Source organism: Lethenteron reissneri, chromosome 41, assembly GCF_015708825.2.
Source record: "Lethenteron reissneri isolate LAM-NWPU_2019-01 chromosome 41, ASM1570882v1, whole genome shotgun sequence".
Classification (NCBI taxonomy): domain Eukaryota; kingdom Metazoa; phylum Chordata; class Hyperoartia; order Petromyzontiformes; family Petromyzontidae; genus Lethenteron; species Lethenteron reissneri.
Genome location: NC_083819.1, coordinates 6,983,124 through 6,996,805, shown reverse-complemented (window position 1 = coordinate 6,996,805; position 13,682 = coordinate 6,983,124). Strand labels below are relative to the sequence as shown.

Genomic DNA, 13,682 nt, shown 5'->3' with positions numbered 1-13,682 from the left:
GTGTTGCGTTGGACATTGTCTCACTGGGCTTTTAAGAGTTCGTGCGATAGCGAAGAGAAATTACTCCACCTATGGACGAATTCACGATGCCAAGTTTTAAAAATTACCCTAAAATTCCACAATTGGGATTAAGCACAGCAGCAATCATCGCCCCCTACTGCGAAAACGTGGCAGGACCCTCCCTAAGTCATGAGAGCGAGGCTTTTCTGCGTAAACAAGCGCAAATAATGATATGCCCTTGTTTCGCTTTCACTCTATCCAAAAATAGACGTTTGTCAATCCACTGCTGGATGAGGGCCACTCCGCGTTGTGCGGGTCATGGGTCTTATTTGACCATACTTCAACCACGCGGCTCCGTGTGGGTTGGTGAGCAGAGATGCACTGCCCTCTGCTGCCTTAGGCGTAACCCGGCAGATACATTTGTATTTGAACGGTTCACTGAAGTATTCAGCATACCAGCTGATTTTGTCAAACCACGAAGAGAACGCAAAAGACCAGGATGAGTTTAATTTACAAGAGTTGACCCTGTTCAAAAAACTTACAAAAGCAAAGAAAAATCGAAACAAATGATATATCGGAATGGGAAGACGATTTTGTTTTCGTCTTAAATTTTGCAACTCCGGTGTGTTTTCCGTGTGAAAAAGGGTGAACGTCAACCGGTGATTTTGTGCGATTTTGTTTGGTTTCCCTCGCGATATTTCGTCCAGGCGACAAATCGAGCGACTCTATGGAATGAGGATGACAAGATGCATATTTGGGAGCGATTCCAGACACGTATGATGATGTATCCTGTATCGTCAGTTCGCTGATGCACACATCTCCCATCTCATTCGTGAATGTAAAATGAAAGACAAACCACAGTCGCGCGATTGTGGCCATGGTCACAAGGTGCTCTCCAAACCTTCTGGTTACCATCAAAGGTTTGTGCATGAAGCCATCCAGATATACAAACATAGACATAACTTCAACCATGATGATGGGTACAAATTGAGCAATCATTGTAAAGATATTATTAACCATGTAAAAAATATTTAACTACGCATATTTGTACCATCTTATTTGACAGATACTAGTCTATTTGACCGAATTGTTGACATCCTCAGCGTTTAACAGTGCTGCTATTTTAAATCCTTTATATTAAGTTCACTTGCTTGCTTGCTTGCGCGCTTACGACCGTGCAAATCTTTCTGTCGTTTTTTAACCCACTTCCCGTGATCCAATCGAGCAGACATTTTGCACACAGACTCGTTGTGCGTGACAATTTATTTTCGTGAAAATTTTTTTCCTAAATTTTACACTTTTTAGGAAAAAATAAATTATATTTAATTACCAATTGCTTAATGGTGGCAGGCAATCATCTGACCCATAGGTGGCAGCCATCTCAAGCCAGAGGACGAGAGGACTCTAGCCGCCACGCATATAAAGGATTTATAGTGAAAAACTTTGTTTTTACGGGTTATTTTTTTGTTTGTTTTGGAAGCCAATACCGGCCGTAATTCTTGCGTAGGGGCTTAACAGCTGTTACCTTCCCCTTCTAGCCCCGCCCACCTTCCCCTTCTAGCCCCGCCCCCCACTCTCCCAGTCCCTGACTGCCACATTTAGATAAGCTCCTCCCCCCTCCCCTTAACTAGTATTTAAGATCTTGTCTCTTGGATTTCCCTTCACTTGATACAGTAAATTTGGCTGTGACGGTCCCACCTGAAGACGGAGACTTGTGTTGCCTCCGAAACGTCGTGATTTAATTAAGTTATTTTCATTTATTATTATTTTATTTTATTATTATTATTTTACCTACGTGACTTTACCGAAAAAACGTAATAGTATGAATCCTTGCAGTCACGAAAGCTTCAATTCTAGAACCAAACTTTGGACCTTGTAAACTTGTGTGCTGTAGTCTGTGCTTCTTCAAAGGAGGGGGAAGAGTAAAACTACAACAATTATCTCCTTATAACCCCTCGCGTCGTGGCCAGCAGGCCTCGACGTTGGAATATATCTGCTGAAGATGTGGCCATACGGAAGAATATAAAGAAAACTGTACTTGCTAGATTGTTTAGCAGGTAGATTTTCTTGCACAGGGGTCGGCAACCACAACAATCTGTTTTTTTCAAAGATGTAAAGAGCTGAAATGCATGTGAATACAATACAGTCCTTAATCAATAACGTCACGTATTCTTGGTTCTTTCGGTAAAGTCACGTAGATAGAAAACAAAAAAATAATAAAAAGAAAAAGAATACAAATAATAAATTGAAAATAATAAAAGCAAAAAAAACACGATAAAAATTGTAAAATTACATTCAAAATTAAAATAAATTGAAAATAATAAAAGAAAAAACCCACGACGTTTCGATCGCAACACAAGCGGTCTTCATCAGGCGGAGAGAAAAGACTTTACCGAAAGAACCAAGAATATTAATTCCTGCAGTCACGAAAGTTATAAGTAACAAAAATAACGTCACGAATCAGTCCTTAAAGAGCCGCATGTTTGCCCACCGCTGGTTGAGCAGAATATTTTCTTTCTGTGGATTTCACACCTGATGATGATTGCTTGTGTTGCAGTCGAAACGTCGTGATCATTTTTATTGTTTTATATATAGATTACTTTATTATTTCCCTTCTACGTGACTTTACCGAAAGAACCAAGAATATGAATCCTGCCGCGGGGCCCCCCACCACGATGGTGGTTGGTGATGGTGCTGGTGGTGGTGCTGGTGTTGGTGCTGGTGGTGGTGGTGCTGGTGGTGGTGCTGCTGGTGGTGGTGCTGGTGGTGGTTGTGCTGGTGATGGTGCTGGTGGTGGTGCTGGTGTTGGTGCTGGTGTTGGTGCTGGTGTTGGTGCTGGTGGTGGTGGTGCTGGTGGTGGTGCTGCTGGTGGTGGTGCTGCTGGTGGTGGTGCTGGTGTTGGTGCTGGTGGTGGTGCTGCTGGTGATGGTGCTGGTGGTGGTGCTGGTGTTGGTGCTGGTGGTGGTGCTGCTGGTGGTGGTGCTGGTGGTGGTGCTGCTGGTGGTGGTGGTGGTGCTGGTGGTGGTGCTGGTGGTGGTGCTGGTGGTGGTTGTTGTTGGTGGTGGTGGTGGTGGTGCTGGTGTTGGTGCTGGTGGTGGTGCTGCTAGTGGTGGTGCTGGTGGTGGTGCTGGTGGTGGTTGTTGTTGGTGGTGGTGCTGGTGGTGGTGCTGGTGTTGGTGCTGGTGGTGGTGCTGGTGGTGGTTGTTGTTGGTGGTGGTGCTGGTGTTGGTGCTGGTGGTGGTGGTGCTGGTGTTGGTGCTGGTGGTGGTGCTGGTGGTGTTGCTGGTGGTGGTTGTTGTTGGTGGTGGTGCTGGTGTTGGTGCTGGTGGTGCTGGTGTTGGTGCTGGTGGTGGTTGTTGTTGGTGCTGGTGGTGGTTGTTGTTGGTGCTGGTGGTGGTGCTGGTGTTGGTGCTGGTGTTGGTGCTGGTGGTGGTTGTTGTTGGTGCTGGTGGTGGTTGTTGTTGGTGCTGGTGGTGGTGCTGGTGTTGGTGCTGGTGGTGGTGCTGGTGTTGGTGCTGGTGTTGGTGCTGGTGGTGGTTGTTGTTGGTGCTGGTGGTGCTGGTGGTTGTTGTTGGTGCTGCTGCTGGTGGTGGTGCTGGTGGTTGTTGTTGTTGGTGGTGCTGGTGTTGGTGCTGGTGGTTGTTGTTGTTGGTGCTGCTGCTGGTTGTGGTGCCGGCTCAAGGCTGCAGGGGGCGCAGTGCGACCACCGTCTCCGGGGGTCACACGCGGCCACGGCGCGAGACCCCGCGAGGTCGCGCGGATCCCTCCCGGGGCGCGTGACACGAGAGGGCCCCACGAGAGGCTCCTCGCTGGCCGGACACTTCTCGCGGGGCGCGTGACACGAGAGGGCCCCACGGCGGCCTTCGCGATGAGCGACAACCGGTATCGCAACCCCGCGCTGATGAGGGTGGCCAAGGGCGTCCTCCTGGCCGAGTTGCTGGGCCTGGTCGGGGTCTACTGCCTCTACTTTAAGATGGACGGAAGCCAAGGTGCAGAGTTCGCAAACGTGTTTTGATTCCTTACCCGTACCCGGCCGCACCAGGGTCGCAAACGGGTACCCGTACCCGGCCGGGTACGGGTAGCCGGGTATCGGGTAGGGTACGGGTATCGGATACCCGGTTGCGACCTCTGCCAAGGGGAGAGGGGTGAGGGGCCCACCCCGACCACACCACGCGTGGCCCACAAGAGGCCACGGGGGGCTGTGGCCAGCAAGGTGGCAGTGCTGTCGGGGGCGAGGCCCGTGGTGGCGATTCGCGTCGGGATTGTGCCGTGAATTAAAAGCCCTGCGCCCAGTGGGCGTTAGGGGACATTGCAGGGAAATCCATTGCTGTAGTGTCAGTGTGTGCAGTAGTGACCGGCATGGTGAATTATGGTCAAGTATTACCCACGGCCCGCCACGTGTGGGAAGATTCTCATCCAGCAGTGGATTTGCAAAAGTGCAGTACGCGTACAGGGTGGGTGGGTGCTGTTAGTCGTGGAATGAAGAGGACGTCACGATCTCGAGTGTCGTTTTGAGGACGTTGAGATTGAGGTTTCGTGGATGAGTGGCGTGAGAATTCCCAGGTCAGGTTGCCGCTTTACATTCAGACATTGATCCTCGCTGTTTGCCTTCGTTTCAGACTTCAGGTACAAGGTGCACAAGAGGGTACCTCTCGTCCTAGAAGGTTGGTATTGTACCCAGTCTTGACAGAAATTGCGCAAAAACAAATACTGTACAATGAATAGTGTGGCATGCGTGAAGCACCCAGTACAGTGCCCGGTCGATATTGGACCAACGTTTCGCACCTCCGATGAGCACGGTTGGCTACGTACGGTGCGAAAGAAGTTCAACACACTTACACGTGTGCTGGCTTGTCGTGGGCTGCACCTCGTGCATCCACTGGGACAATGCTCCTCTACATTTCCCATTCCACGACACACACTTTAGAGCAGTGGTTCTTCTAAACCTGGGCTGCACGCACTCCGTAGCGGTGCGAGATGCCCTTTCTGGGGGTCTGGGGGGGTGCGAGACATGGCCAGATCCCCCCCCCCCCCCCAAGGTAAATCGAAACAAATTAAGCAAGGGCACGTAAGTACAACTTCTTTAATGAACGAAACAGGAGGATTTCTCCACAAATCTGGCTGTCCGCCTGATGATGCCAGTTGTAATTACTAGCGAAACGTCGTACTAAGACTGTAAATCTTGTGGCTTGGCTCTCCAACACACCGGTGTGGTGTAGTAGTAACGAATTGGAATGTTTTGTTTACGTGACAAACTTTACTAATTGGCTGTGTCGGGTGGTGGCAGGTTTAACGACACATTTATATTTACACGATCTAACCCCAAAAAAACCTATATTATGGACTACTTTGTTTCATCAAACCTATGTATCTATTGGCATTATACGTTTTTTTACGATTGAGAACCAAAGGGGTGCAAGGCTGCAGTAAAAGGGGAAAAGAACCACTTTAGAGTTTGCTCGATTTTTGCGGCATTTTGCCCAACCGCGCATGCGCGACCATCAGAGAGGGGAGGGAGGGCGGGGGGTGGAGCATGGATTGGCCACTGAACGGCACGGAGAGTTCGTCTGTCCGAGCTTGCGAACTGAGATTTTTCTCAAAAATGTTTCCCAGAATATCTGACGATGCGTGGGATCAAAGTGTGGCATGTGTCAGTGTTCTACTCTTGACATCAACGTTGATGTTTGCAGGGAAACTGTGGTAATTACATTGCAATTATGTCGACTTTCATTTAGACATGAAAGAATGCAGTTATTGTGGATGTAATCTCTGAATGCACAATGGCTTACCATTCTGAACTCTGGTTTGCTCCTCCACCAGTCTTGCATGACAGCAATTCTAATGTCAAACTTATACACGAGCTGTACGCCTAGCTGCAATTACTTCATGCACAACAGAACATACCCGTCATCGTTGTTGGCGAGTATACGAGTAACTAAACAAGCTGACGATTCCTACTTCCTATATTGACCCCTCCACATTCACCATCATTGGCTAGCCTGACTGCTGATGTGATTCTAATTTTCAAAACCCCAAAGTTTTCTAAATTCAACGAATGCTGCTGAAAGAAATCCACTCCGAGATGGGGTGTAAAAACATATTCATCTTTTATGGAGGAAAATATATTCGAAGTGTATCGTCTATTTTGCAACTAGTTAAGATCTCAACACTCCTGGAAAACGTTAATTGTTTCCCATCAGGTGGATGCTAACTTGTCCCTGTGGATGCTTTGCAGCTTATTACAAATCAAACGAGTGGTCGGGCAAGGAGGGCCAGAGACTGTTGGACCAGTATGCTTGGCTGGAGCAGGGGAAGCGCGACCGCTAAGCCACCCTTACAGATGCACATCCAGACCTTCTCCAGGGCTCACTCTGGCTCCATCGGCCATCCTCCTCGGACACTGGCATTGCCAATCTACTGCTTTCGTGCGGATGTACCAGTGTCTGCGGATAATGGCGGGCAGCACTTTGAACCACCACTAAGCGGGTGGATCACCCACTTGGCATCTCGCCAGACGCCTTTGCTTGTGGTGGGACAAGTGCCAAGGCAGCTGCTGCTGCATCCCGACATGAAGAGCACGAGTGTACAGCCTTCAGGCCTAGTGTGGCTCCAGGCTTGTTGTGCAGTCTCCAGCCTCACCCATATTGTTCTATCCCTTAATCACTTCCTCCCCTGACGACCAGTACCACCCTGTGTCGTGCTCATCCCGTACAGCAATGGGTCCTCCATGCACAGCATGGGTTTTCCCTATGTTGTCTTAATCGTCTGTGTGCGACTCGTACTAAGATGATACGTAATATTGCGCGCTGTAAATTACAGAATTAAATAAAACGCTTGCCTACGTATTGGACTTTTTTTGTAGCTTTTATTCATAAACTTATTTTTGTGGTTCCCTTTTAGGGAGAAGTTTACAATAGCGCATTTAGCTGTATACATTATAACTGGAGTCCATGCTAAAGATTGCATAGAGCTCTGACCATTGATGGGAAAGCATCGGATGGTTTCCCTGTGCTCAACATACATAAAAGCACGACAAGGTCACCACTCTTACTCAGACCAGAGTGGCTTTAAGGCAGCAGTGGTGCTCCTGGCGAGATACGGCATGGGTTGGAACAAATGGGTCGTGGAGATACCCGTCGGTGCTGCATATTGACATAGAAATGCTTAAGCCCACTTCACTTGGCTTCCACGGACTTTAAACACTCGTACATTTTCTCCCACTTCATGGTAAACGTCGTGCGTTCAGCATTTAGATTTTACCAAACAGTATTTCAAAATAAAAAGCGTGCCTCCTTGAGCTGGGCAGTTGGTCGAGCACGCCTGTGGAGGCAAGGGTTAGTTGATTGCACAAAAGTTGTGAAACTCCCTGTGAGAAAGTGCCACAAGGCAGTACAGCAATTGGACTATTCACCATCTGTTTCCATCTGTATGGGGATAGTGTTGCCCCCCCCTCCCCACGTGCGAGGTTTTATCCCAGGGCTCTGGCTTCCTCCCACATGTATAATACTCAATTGGCTGAAAAAACATCTTAAAATAAAAACTCAATGCAGGACCCTTGTGAAAAACACTCCTACGAATTAGTATGGCTTTCCTTCCCAAGCACTCGCGATAACCAAGATCATAAGAGTTGCACGTTTATAAATGTACTTACATTCCTGAATGAATAAGCTTATTCTCAGAACTTGGTCATCATCAGCCATGACCTATCCACTGCTGGATGAAGGTCCCCGCAAGTCATTACCATGATCCATCATGGTCTCGTGGTGCAAAAATCCATCTAGCTTCTAGCTTTGGCACACACACAACTCATCCCTCCATTGTGGCGGTCGTACTTTCAGACGTGTCCCCTCCTTTGGTTGGCACTCCATCATTCTTTACCATTGGCCATCATTCCTTCTAGCGATGTATCATGGCCAGGCCCACTAGCTTTTCATCAATATGTTTTTAACTTGCAGTTATTCTCCAATCCAAATGTTGTTCTTTCTGTCTCTACCTCTCCAAGCGTGTTTGAGCACTTCTCATAATCTGAAAAAACGTTGTCGACGGTCGAATAATTAATGAATCGGGCATACCCACTTGCTTGGTTGTCCTCTAAATTGTCCATTCCATTCTCAATAATTTTCATGCACAATGTATAACCATTTATTATTATTCTTGTATCAGCAAAAACGTATCACCATGACACCCACAAGTCTGGAACCCATATTAACATCTGACCGCAAGCAACGCTACCCCTTTCTCCTCCAAGCAGTGGCGTGGGCCGCGGTCCACTGGTGCTTGCGTGCCGTCTCCCGCAGCAGGAAGGGCAGGTCGCCCTCCCAAAGGAGCGTGAAGTCTGGGGACAGAACCCGCTTGAGCGTCTCTGCGCCACGCACTGGCTTGCCCGACGCATCAGTGTAGCCACCCAGCCACGCCGACTGTGGGCAGACAGACGCAAGCACAGGCCCACGGACAAGATCTCATCGTTATCCAATGGTTGGATTTTGTATTTCAACGTTACGTGTGTAGGGCATGCAGCCAGCCATACCCGAATTAGGTATAAATATGAATTTTAAATCGAGACTACGGGAAACCTCCGCTCTACTTGGTTGAATTATTGGGTAAAACGTTTCAGATAAAAAAGGGGTTGTGGGGTCTGTGCATGTTTTGCTGGCCATCTTCCGATTCGTGAGCACTGCTGTGGACCTATCAAGTTGTCCTTGAGAGTATCGGCCTGTTTTGGGGTGGTGGCATGGCACAGGACAGCTATCAATTGTGGGCACACCTTTGTGCCTTCATGTGTGACATGTACAGTGTTTTTAAAGTCGCTTATACACATAGGGGAGCTGTTTTTTTGTTACCCAGCCACTATCCTCTTAGAATACTAAAGAGCAAGGCCGTAGCCATGGAGTCAACATTGGGGGGGGTCAAATCTTCAAGGGTGTCTGGGGGTCCCAACCCAGAAAAATATCTAAATTTGAAGACTAATTTCCTGCCTAAAATATTAAAAAATTCACTAACACATGGGATGGACTTTTTATTTATTTGTTACAATAATGTCTAATAGTGTATTGTATTACATTGCTCTATTTTTACTTTTTTACCATTTCTTGTTTCATTGTATGTAATGTTTGAGATTAGGGATTAATAAAGTACAACCATAACCACAATCATATAAACATAAATCTATGCATTGATTTTTATGCAGACAAGTCCAGACAGATAGTGTGGCCAAGGTTTATCAAATAGTTGTTTTTATTTACATAGCAATTATTTTTTATAGCAATATATTGGGGGGGGACATTGAGCATATTTGAATATTGGGGGGGGGGATGTGTGTCGTCGTCCCCCAATTTATATTATAATTACGGCCTTGCTAAATAGTATACATATGAGGCTGTCAGTGTGCCTGGGGCATAGTTTGTGTGCCTAAGTATTGGATAAACATGCCCATCAGATATTTGGCAGTTGTCCACTTACGCAAACAGATAGACATATCACAGGCTACTGCTAATGAGTAACTCGCTGCACACACACACACAAACATGAATGAGTATCCAGCCTTGACCTGTCCCACGTTCGATGGCAAAAGCGGTGTTGGTGCGTGCCGAGCTGCGTGCTGGGCTGTCTGCATCACGGTGGCCGCTGCGGCGATGCGCACCTTTGGGGTGAAGCTTTCCAGCCAGGTGTACGGCGCCGTGATGACCAGGACTCCTCCCGGCGCCACCAGCCCAGGCACGCGGTTCAAGAAGGCCATTGGGTCAGGCAGGCGGCACAGCAGGTTGGCCGCCAGTACGCAGCCAAAAGTCCCCAGATCGCGGGGGAGGGCGCAGGCGTCGGCTTGCATGAATGAGCAGCGACCGCGGTCCTGTATGTATTGCGCAGGTGGCACCAGCAACACCACCGCTAGTTACACGTGCCGACCAAACTCCCGGAGGTGATGGCTCAAGCACCCCCCCCCCCCCCTTTGCCTCTCGTGTCAGACTCCTGATGCTGCTTTTGAAAAACATTTTAAATGCGCTCAGCGGGATCATTTAAGACGGCTGTGACAACCACACATTTTGGTGAAGCATTTAACCGGAGTTTTACCAACTCAGAATCTGCCACCTGCAGGGCGTGTATGGGGTGCTTGTCGAGTCCTGGGTGTGCAGTGCGAGTCGTGAAGGGTGTGCCGCTCACGATGTCGGGAGGCACGCGTGCAACCATGTCGATGCAGAGGTCCCCTTCCTCAGTGGCGCTGTAGCGCATGGAGCCAGCATCCTGGAGTTTCTCGCTCGCACGCACGAACCCCTGGCTCAGGTCCACGCCGAGCACCGACTGGAATCGTCGCGTCAGCTCAAACGTGCTCCGGCCCACGGCGCAGCCCACGTCCAGGGCCCGGCTCGGTACAGCAGCCTGCAGGAATCGCGGTTAGCAGGGGATAGCGAATGGCTGGCCCGGGCGTGTATCTCTCGGGCTGAGAATGCACAGCCTGGGTGCCTGACTGAGTTCATGCTTAGGAAGCCTCAATGTATGCCGAGTGGCGCTGTAGTTGGAGCACTTGACTCACAAGGGGAAGGTTTTGAGTTCAGATCCTGATTGAGGATCAACTGAACCCTTCATCGCTCTGGGGTGCTGGGGGGAGGTATACTTTTTGACCAGGGGATAAGGTCTTGTGAAGGCCTCAGAATGCAAAGGTCATTTTCCGTGAAAGTCTGAAATAGACCAGGGCAGTGCTTAATTTCTCACTTCTTGTTTTGCAAAGTCACCCAATAGACGCGAGTAGTGACTAGTAGCCACAGCCAGAGGCATAACTGCACACTGTGCTGGCTGCATGAATCCGGACAGATGTAGAAGTTAAAAACGAGAGTGTGCATTTATTGTGTAAAACATCGATATACACGAGGGACATTGAAAAAGGAACGCTTTGGGCATTTTTCTAGGTCAGAAGTCCCAAATCTCGCCCGTGCCTACAGACCGCGGGTTTTCACGAGGTTCTGGTGTCCAAGGCAGCGCGCGGCGAGAAGGGTGCAGCGCGCGGCGAGAAGGGGGCAGCGCGCGGCGAGAAGGGGGCAGCGCGCGGCGAGAAGGGGGCAGCGCGCGGCGAGAAGGGGGCAGCGCGCGGCGAGAAGGGGGCAGCGCGCGGCGAGAAGGGGGCAGCGCGCGGCGAGAAGGGGGCAGCGCGCGGCGAGAAGGGGGCAGCGCGCGGCGAGAAGGGGCAGCGCGCGGCGAGAAGGGGGCAGCGCGCGGCGAGAAGGGGCAGCGCGCGGCCAGAAGGGGGCAGCGCGCGGCGAGAAGGGGGCAGCGCGCGGCGAGAAGGGGGCAGCGCGCGGCGAGAAGGGGGCAGCGCGCGGCGAGAAGGGGGCAGCGCGCGGCGAGAAGGGGCAGCGCGCGGCGAGAAGGGGGCAGCGCGCGGCGAGAAGGGGGCAGCGCGTGGCGAGAAGGGGGCAGCGCGCGGCGAGAAGGGGGCAGCGCGCGGCGAGAAGGGGGCAGCGCGCGGCGAGAAGGGGGCAGCGCGCGGCGAGAAGGGGCAGCGCGCGGCGAGAAGGGGGCAGCGTACAGAGAGAAGGGGGCAGCGTACAGAGAGAAGGGGGCAGCGACCGCTCACCTCGGGGCCCAGGCTCTGCTCTATGCACAGGTGGGCGCACCTGGCGGGGAAGTCGAGGGCATCGCGGGGCCCCCCCTCGTGCGGCAGCGCCTCGCTCCCCTGCGCGTAGTGGAAGTGCAAGTACTCGGCAAGCAGGCGCGGGCTTTCGTACACGTTCTCGGGGCCCCGGGCCCTCAGCAGACGCACGAGTCCATGGCCTGCACAGGCCAGGGCCACGGTGCCCGCCAGCACCGCAGCGGCCGTGCGACGATCGGCCACCCACAGCGACTGCATTGCCTGTGGACGAGGAGAGGCGATGGCCAAACGCACACGCGGCACGCACACTTGTTTGTAGATTTTACACAGACACCTTCACCTGTACACATCACTACACACACCTTCACCTGTACACAATACACCTGTACACATCACTACACACACACACACCTGTACACAATACACCTGTACACATCACTACACACACACACACCTTCACCTGTACACATCACTACACACACCTTCATTCACCTGTACACATCACTACACACACACCTTCACCTGTACAGTGCACACACGGAGGAAGAGAGCGAGTTAATATGTACACCGAAATAAAAATTCCTCGTAGGTGTACCTCCGATTCGCACGGTTGGCTACATAGGGTGCAAAATAGCAACACACCTTCACCTATTCGCAGGAGTACACACACTTGCACGTGTACATAGGACAGTACTGTACACACCTACACATATATAAACACACGGATATTTAACTGTATAGTTTACACACACACACGCCTTCCACAACTGTGTAAAGTACATACATTTACCTGTACAGACACCCGTACACACGCGACCACGTGTACACAATGCACACACCTTCACCTGGCATACAAACACCTTCACCTGGCATACACACACACACACCTTCAGCTGGCATATACACACACACACCTGGCATACACACACACACACACCTGGCATACACACACACCAGCTTCACCTGGCATACACACACACCAGCTTCACCTGGCATACACACACACCAGCTTCACCTGGCATACACACACACCAGCTTCACCTGGCATACACACACACCAGCTTCACCTGGCATACACACACACCAGCTTCACCTGGCATACACACACACCAGCTTCACCTGGCATACACACACACCAGCTTCACCTGGCATACACACACACCAGCTTCACCTGGCATACACACACACCAGCTTCACCTGGCATACACACACACCAGCTTCACCTGGCATACACACACACCAGCTTCACCTGGCATACACACACACCAGCTTCGCCTGGCATACACACACACCAGCTTCGCCTGGCATACACACACACCAGCTTCGCCTGGCATACACACACTCCAGCTGGCATACACACACACCAGCCGGCATACACACACAAGACAAAGACAAACAACCCTCACCCACCACGTAGAGCCTTCGTAGGCTGTTGGGGCAAGTGCTGCTCGCGAGCGTGTAGTGTGTGCCAACCACTCCCCTGCCTGCACACGCAACGCACCTTGCTGCACAGGACAGGTGAGAGAGAGAGAGGAGAGCTCTGAGATTCGAGGTGAGAAGGGGATGATACTCCCTCCCCTGGCAACTTCGGCGGCGGTGCTTTTAGCGATGGTGCTGCTGACAACGACGAAGGCGATTCGATATATCGGGAGTGCTTGCTGGGTGTGTGGCGATGGTGCGGGCAAGCGGTACCCAGGTAAGCGATGGTTGTTGGTGGTCGTGGTGCCGATGCGGCGAGAGGGCGAAGCGGTCCTTCACGAAGGGCGGAGTCTCGGCGTTGACGCTTCGATGCCTCGCGTTTTATCGCCCGGCGTGGGGGGTGGTGGTGGTGCAGGGGTGGAGATAGCGAGGGGGAGGGAGCATGGAGACGAGGTGGGGGGTGGGGAAGCACGAGACGAGGGAGCGGAGTGAGAGACGAGACGAGATACGAGGAGCGCCGCCGCCTTCGCGACTGCTGCCCGCCCCGAGACTTCGCGTCCGTCGCCCCGGGTAGAGAACCACGTGGCCGCGTGCCGGGTGCCCCCTCTGCTCCGCAGGGGACTGAGCGCCCTGTGCAGGGGGCCCAGGGTAGGGTCCGCTCGGGGGGAGGAGGAGATGAGGG

The 13,682-nt window shown here is 51.4% G+C and overlaps 3 protein-coding genes across 6 annotated transcripts in view; 1 reads left to right on the top strand and 2 right to left on the bottom strand.

Moving 5' to 3' along the window:
- Positions 1 to 3,694: 3,694 nt before the first annotated feature.
- CEBPZOS (CEBPZ opposite strand) lies at positions 3,695 to 6,843 on the top strand. Its single transcript, XM_061568626.1, has 3 exons — positions 3,695 to 3,989; positions 4,620 to 4,664; positions 6,236 to 6,843. The coding sequence occupies exons 1-3, from the start codon at positions 3,869 to 3,871 to the stop codon at positions 6,325 to 6,327; spliced, it is 258 nt and encodes an 85-aa protein (XP_061424610.1). The 5' UTR covers positions 3,695 to 3,868; the 3' UTR covers positions 6,328 to 6,843.
- Positions 6,844 to 6,845: 2 nt separating this feature from the next.
- Positions 6,846 to 13,629, bottom strand: LOC133352762 (uncharacterized). Of its 4 annotated transcripts, none has more exons than XM_061568622.1 (6): positions 13,274 to 13,629; positions 12,988 to 13,086; positions 11,567 to 11,842; positions 10,159 to 10,374; positions 9,641 to 9,847; positions 6,846 to 8,417 (listed from the first exon to the last, which is right to left on the bottom strand). In XM_061568622.1, the coding sequence occupies exons 3-6, from the start codon at positions 11,837 to 11,839 to the stop codon at positions 8,229 to 8,231; spliced, it is 885 nt and encodes a 294-aa protein (XP_061424606.1). In that variant the 5' UTR covers positions 11,840 to 11,842; positions 12,988 to 13,086; positions 13,274 to 13,629; the 3' UTR covers positions 6,846 to 8,228. The 4 variants fall into 4 exon arrangements, with proteins under 4 accessions (XP_061424606.1, XP_061424604.1, XP_061424607.1 ...); XM_061568620.1 differs by having other exon boundaries at positions 12,992 to 13,086; XM_061568623.1 differs by having other exon boundaries at positions 13,083 to 13,629.
- LOC133352546 (spectrin beta chain, non-erythrocytic 5-like) overlaps positions 12,100 to 13,682 on the bottom strand; it is a 45,181-nt gene continuing 43,598 nt past the window's right edge. The window contains exon 62 of the mRNA XM_061568257.1: positions 12,100 to 12,103. Coding sequence (XP_061424241.1) covers positions 12,100 to 12,103 — 4 coding nt within the window. The remainder of the gene's footprint in view (positions 12,104 to 13,682) is intronic.

Excerpts from the sequence above, each read along its gene's own strand:
- CEBPZOS (XM_061568626.1), top strand. The coding sequence starts at position 3,869 with ATGAGCGACAACCGGTATCGCAACCCCGCGCTGATGAGGGTGGCCAAG. Across the intron at positions 3,990-4,619 it reads TAAGATGGACGGAAGCCAAG|ACTTCAGGTACAAGGTGCAC; the intron begins GTGCAGAGTTCG and ends CCTTCGTTTCAG. Across the intron at positions 4,665-6,235 it reads GGTACCTCTCGTCCTAGAAG|CTTATTACAAATCAAACGAG; the intron begins GTTGGTATTGTA and ends GATGCTTTGCAG.
- LOC133352762 (XM_061568623.1), bottom strand. The coding sequence starts at position 11,839 with ATGCAGTCGCTGTGGGTGGCCGATCGTCGCACGGCCGCTGCGGTGCTG. Across the intron at positions 9,848-10,158 it reads CACGCGTGCCTCCCGACATC|GACCGCGGTCGCTGCTCATT; the intron begins GTGAGCGGCACA and ends CAATACATACAG. Across the intron at positions 8,418-9,640 it reads TGGAAAGCTTCACCCCAAAG|TCGGCGTGGCTGGGTGGCTA; the intron begins GTGCGCATCGCC and ends GTCTGCCCACAG.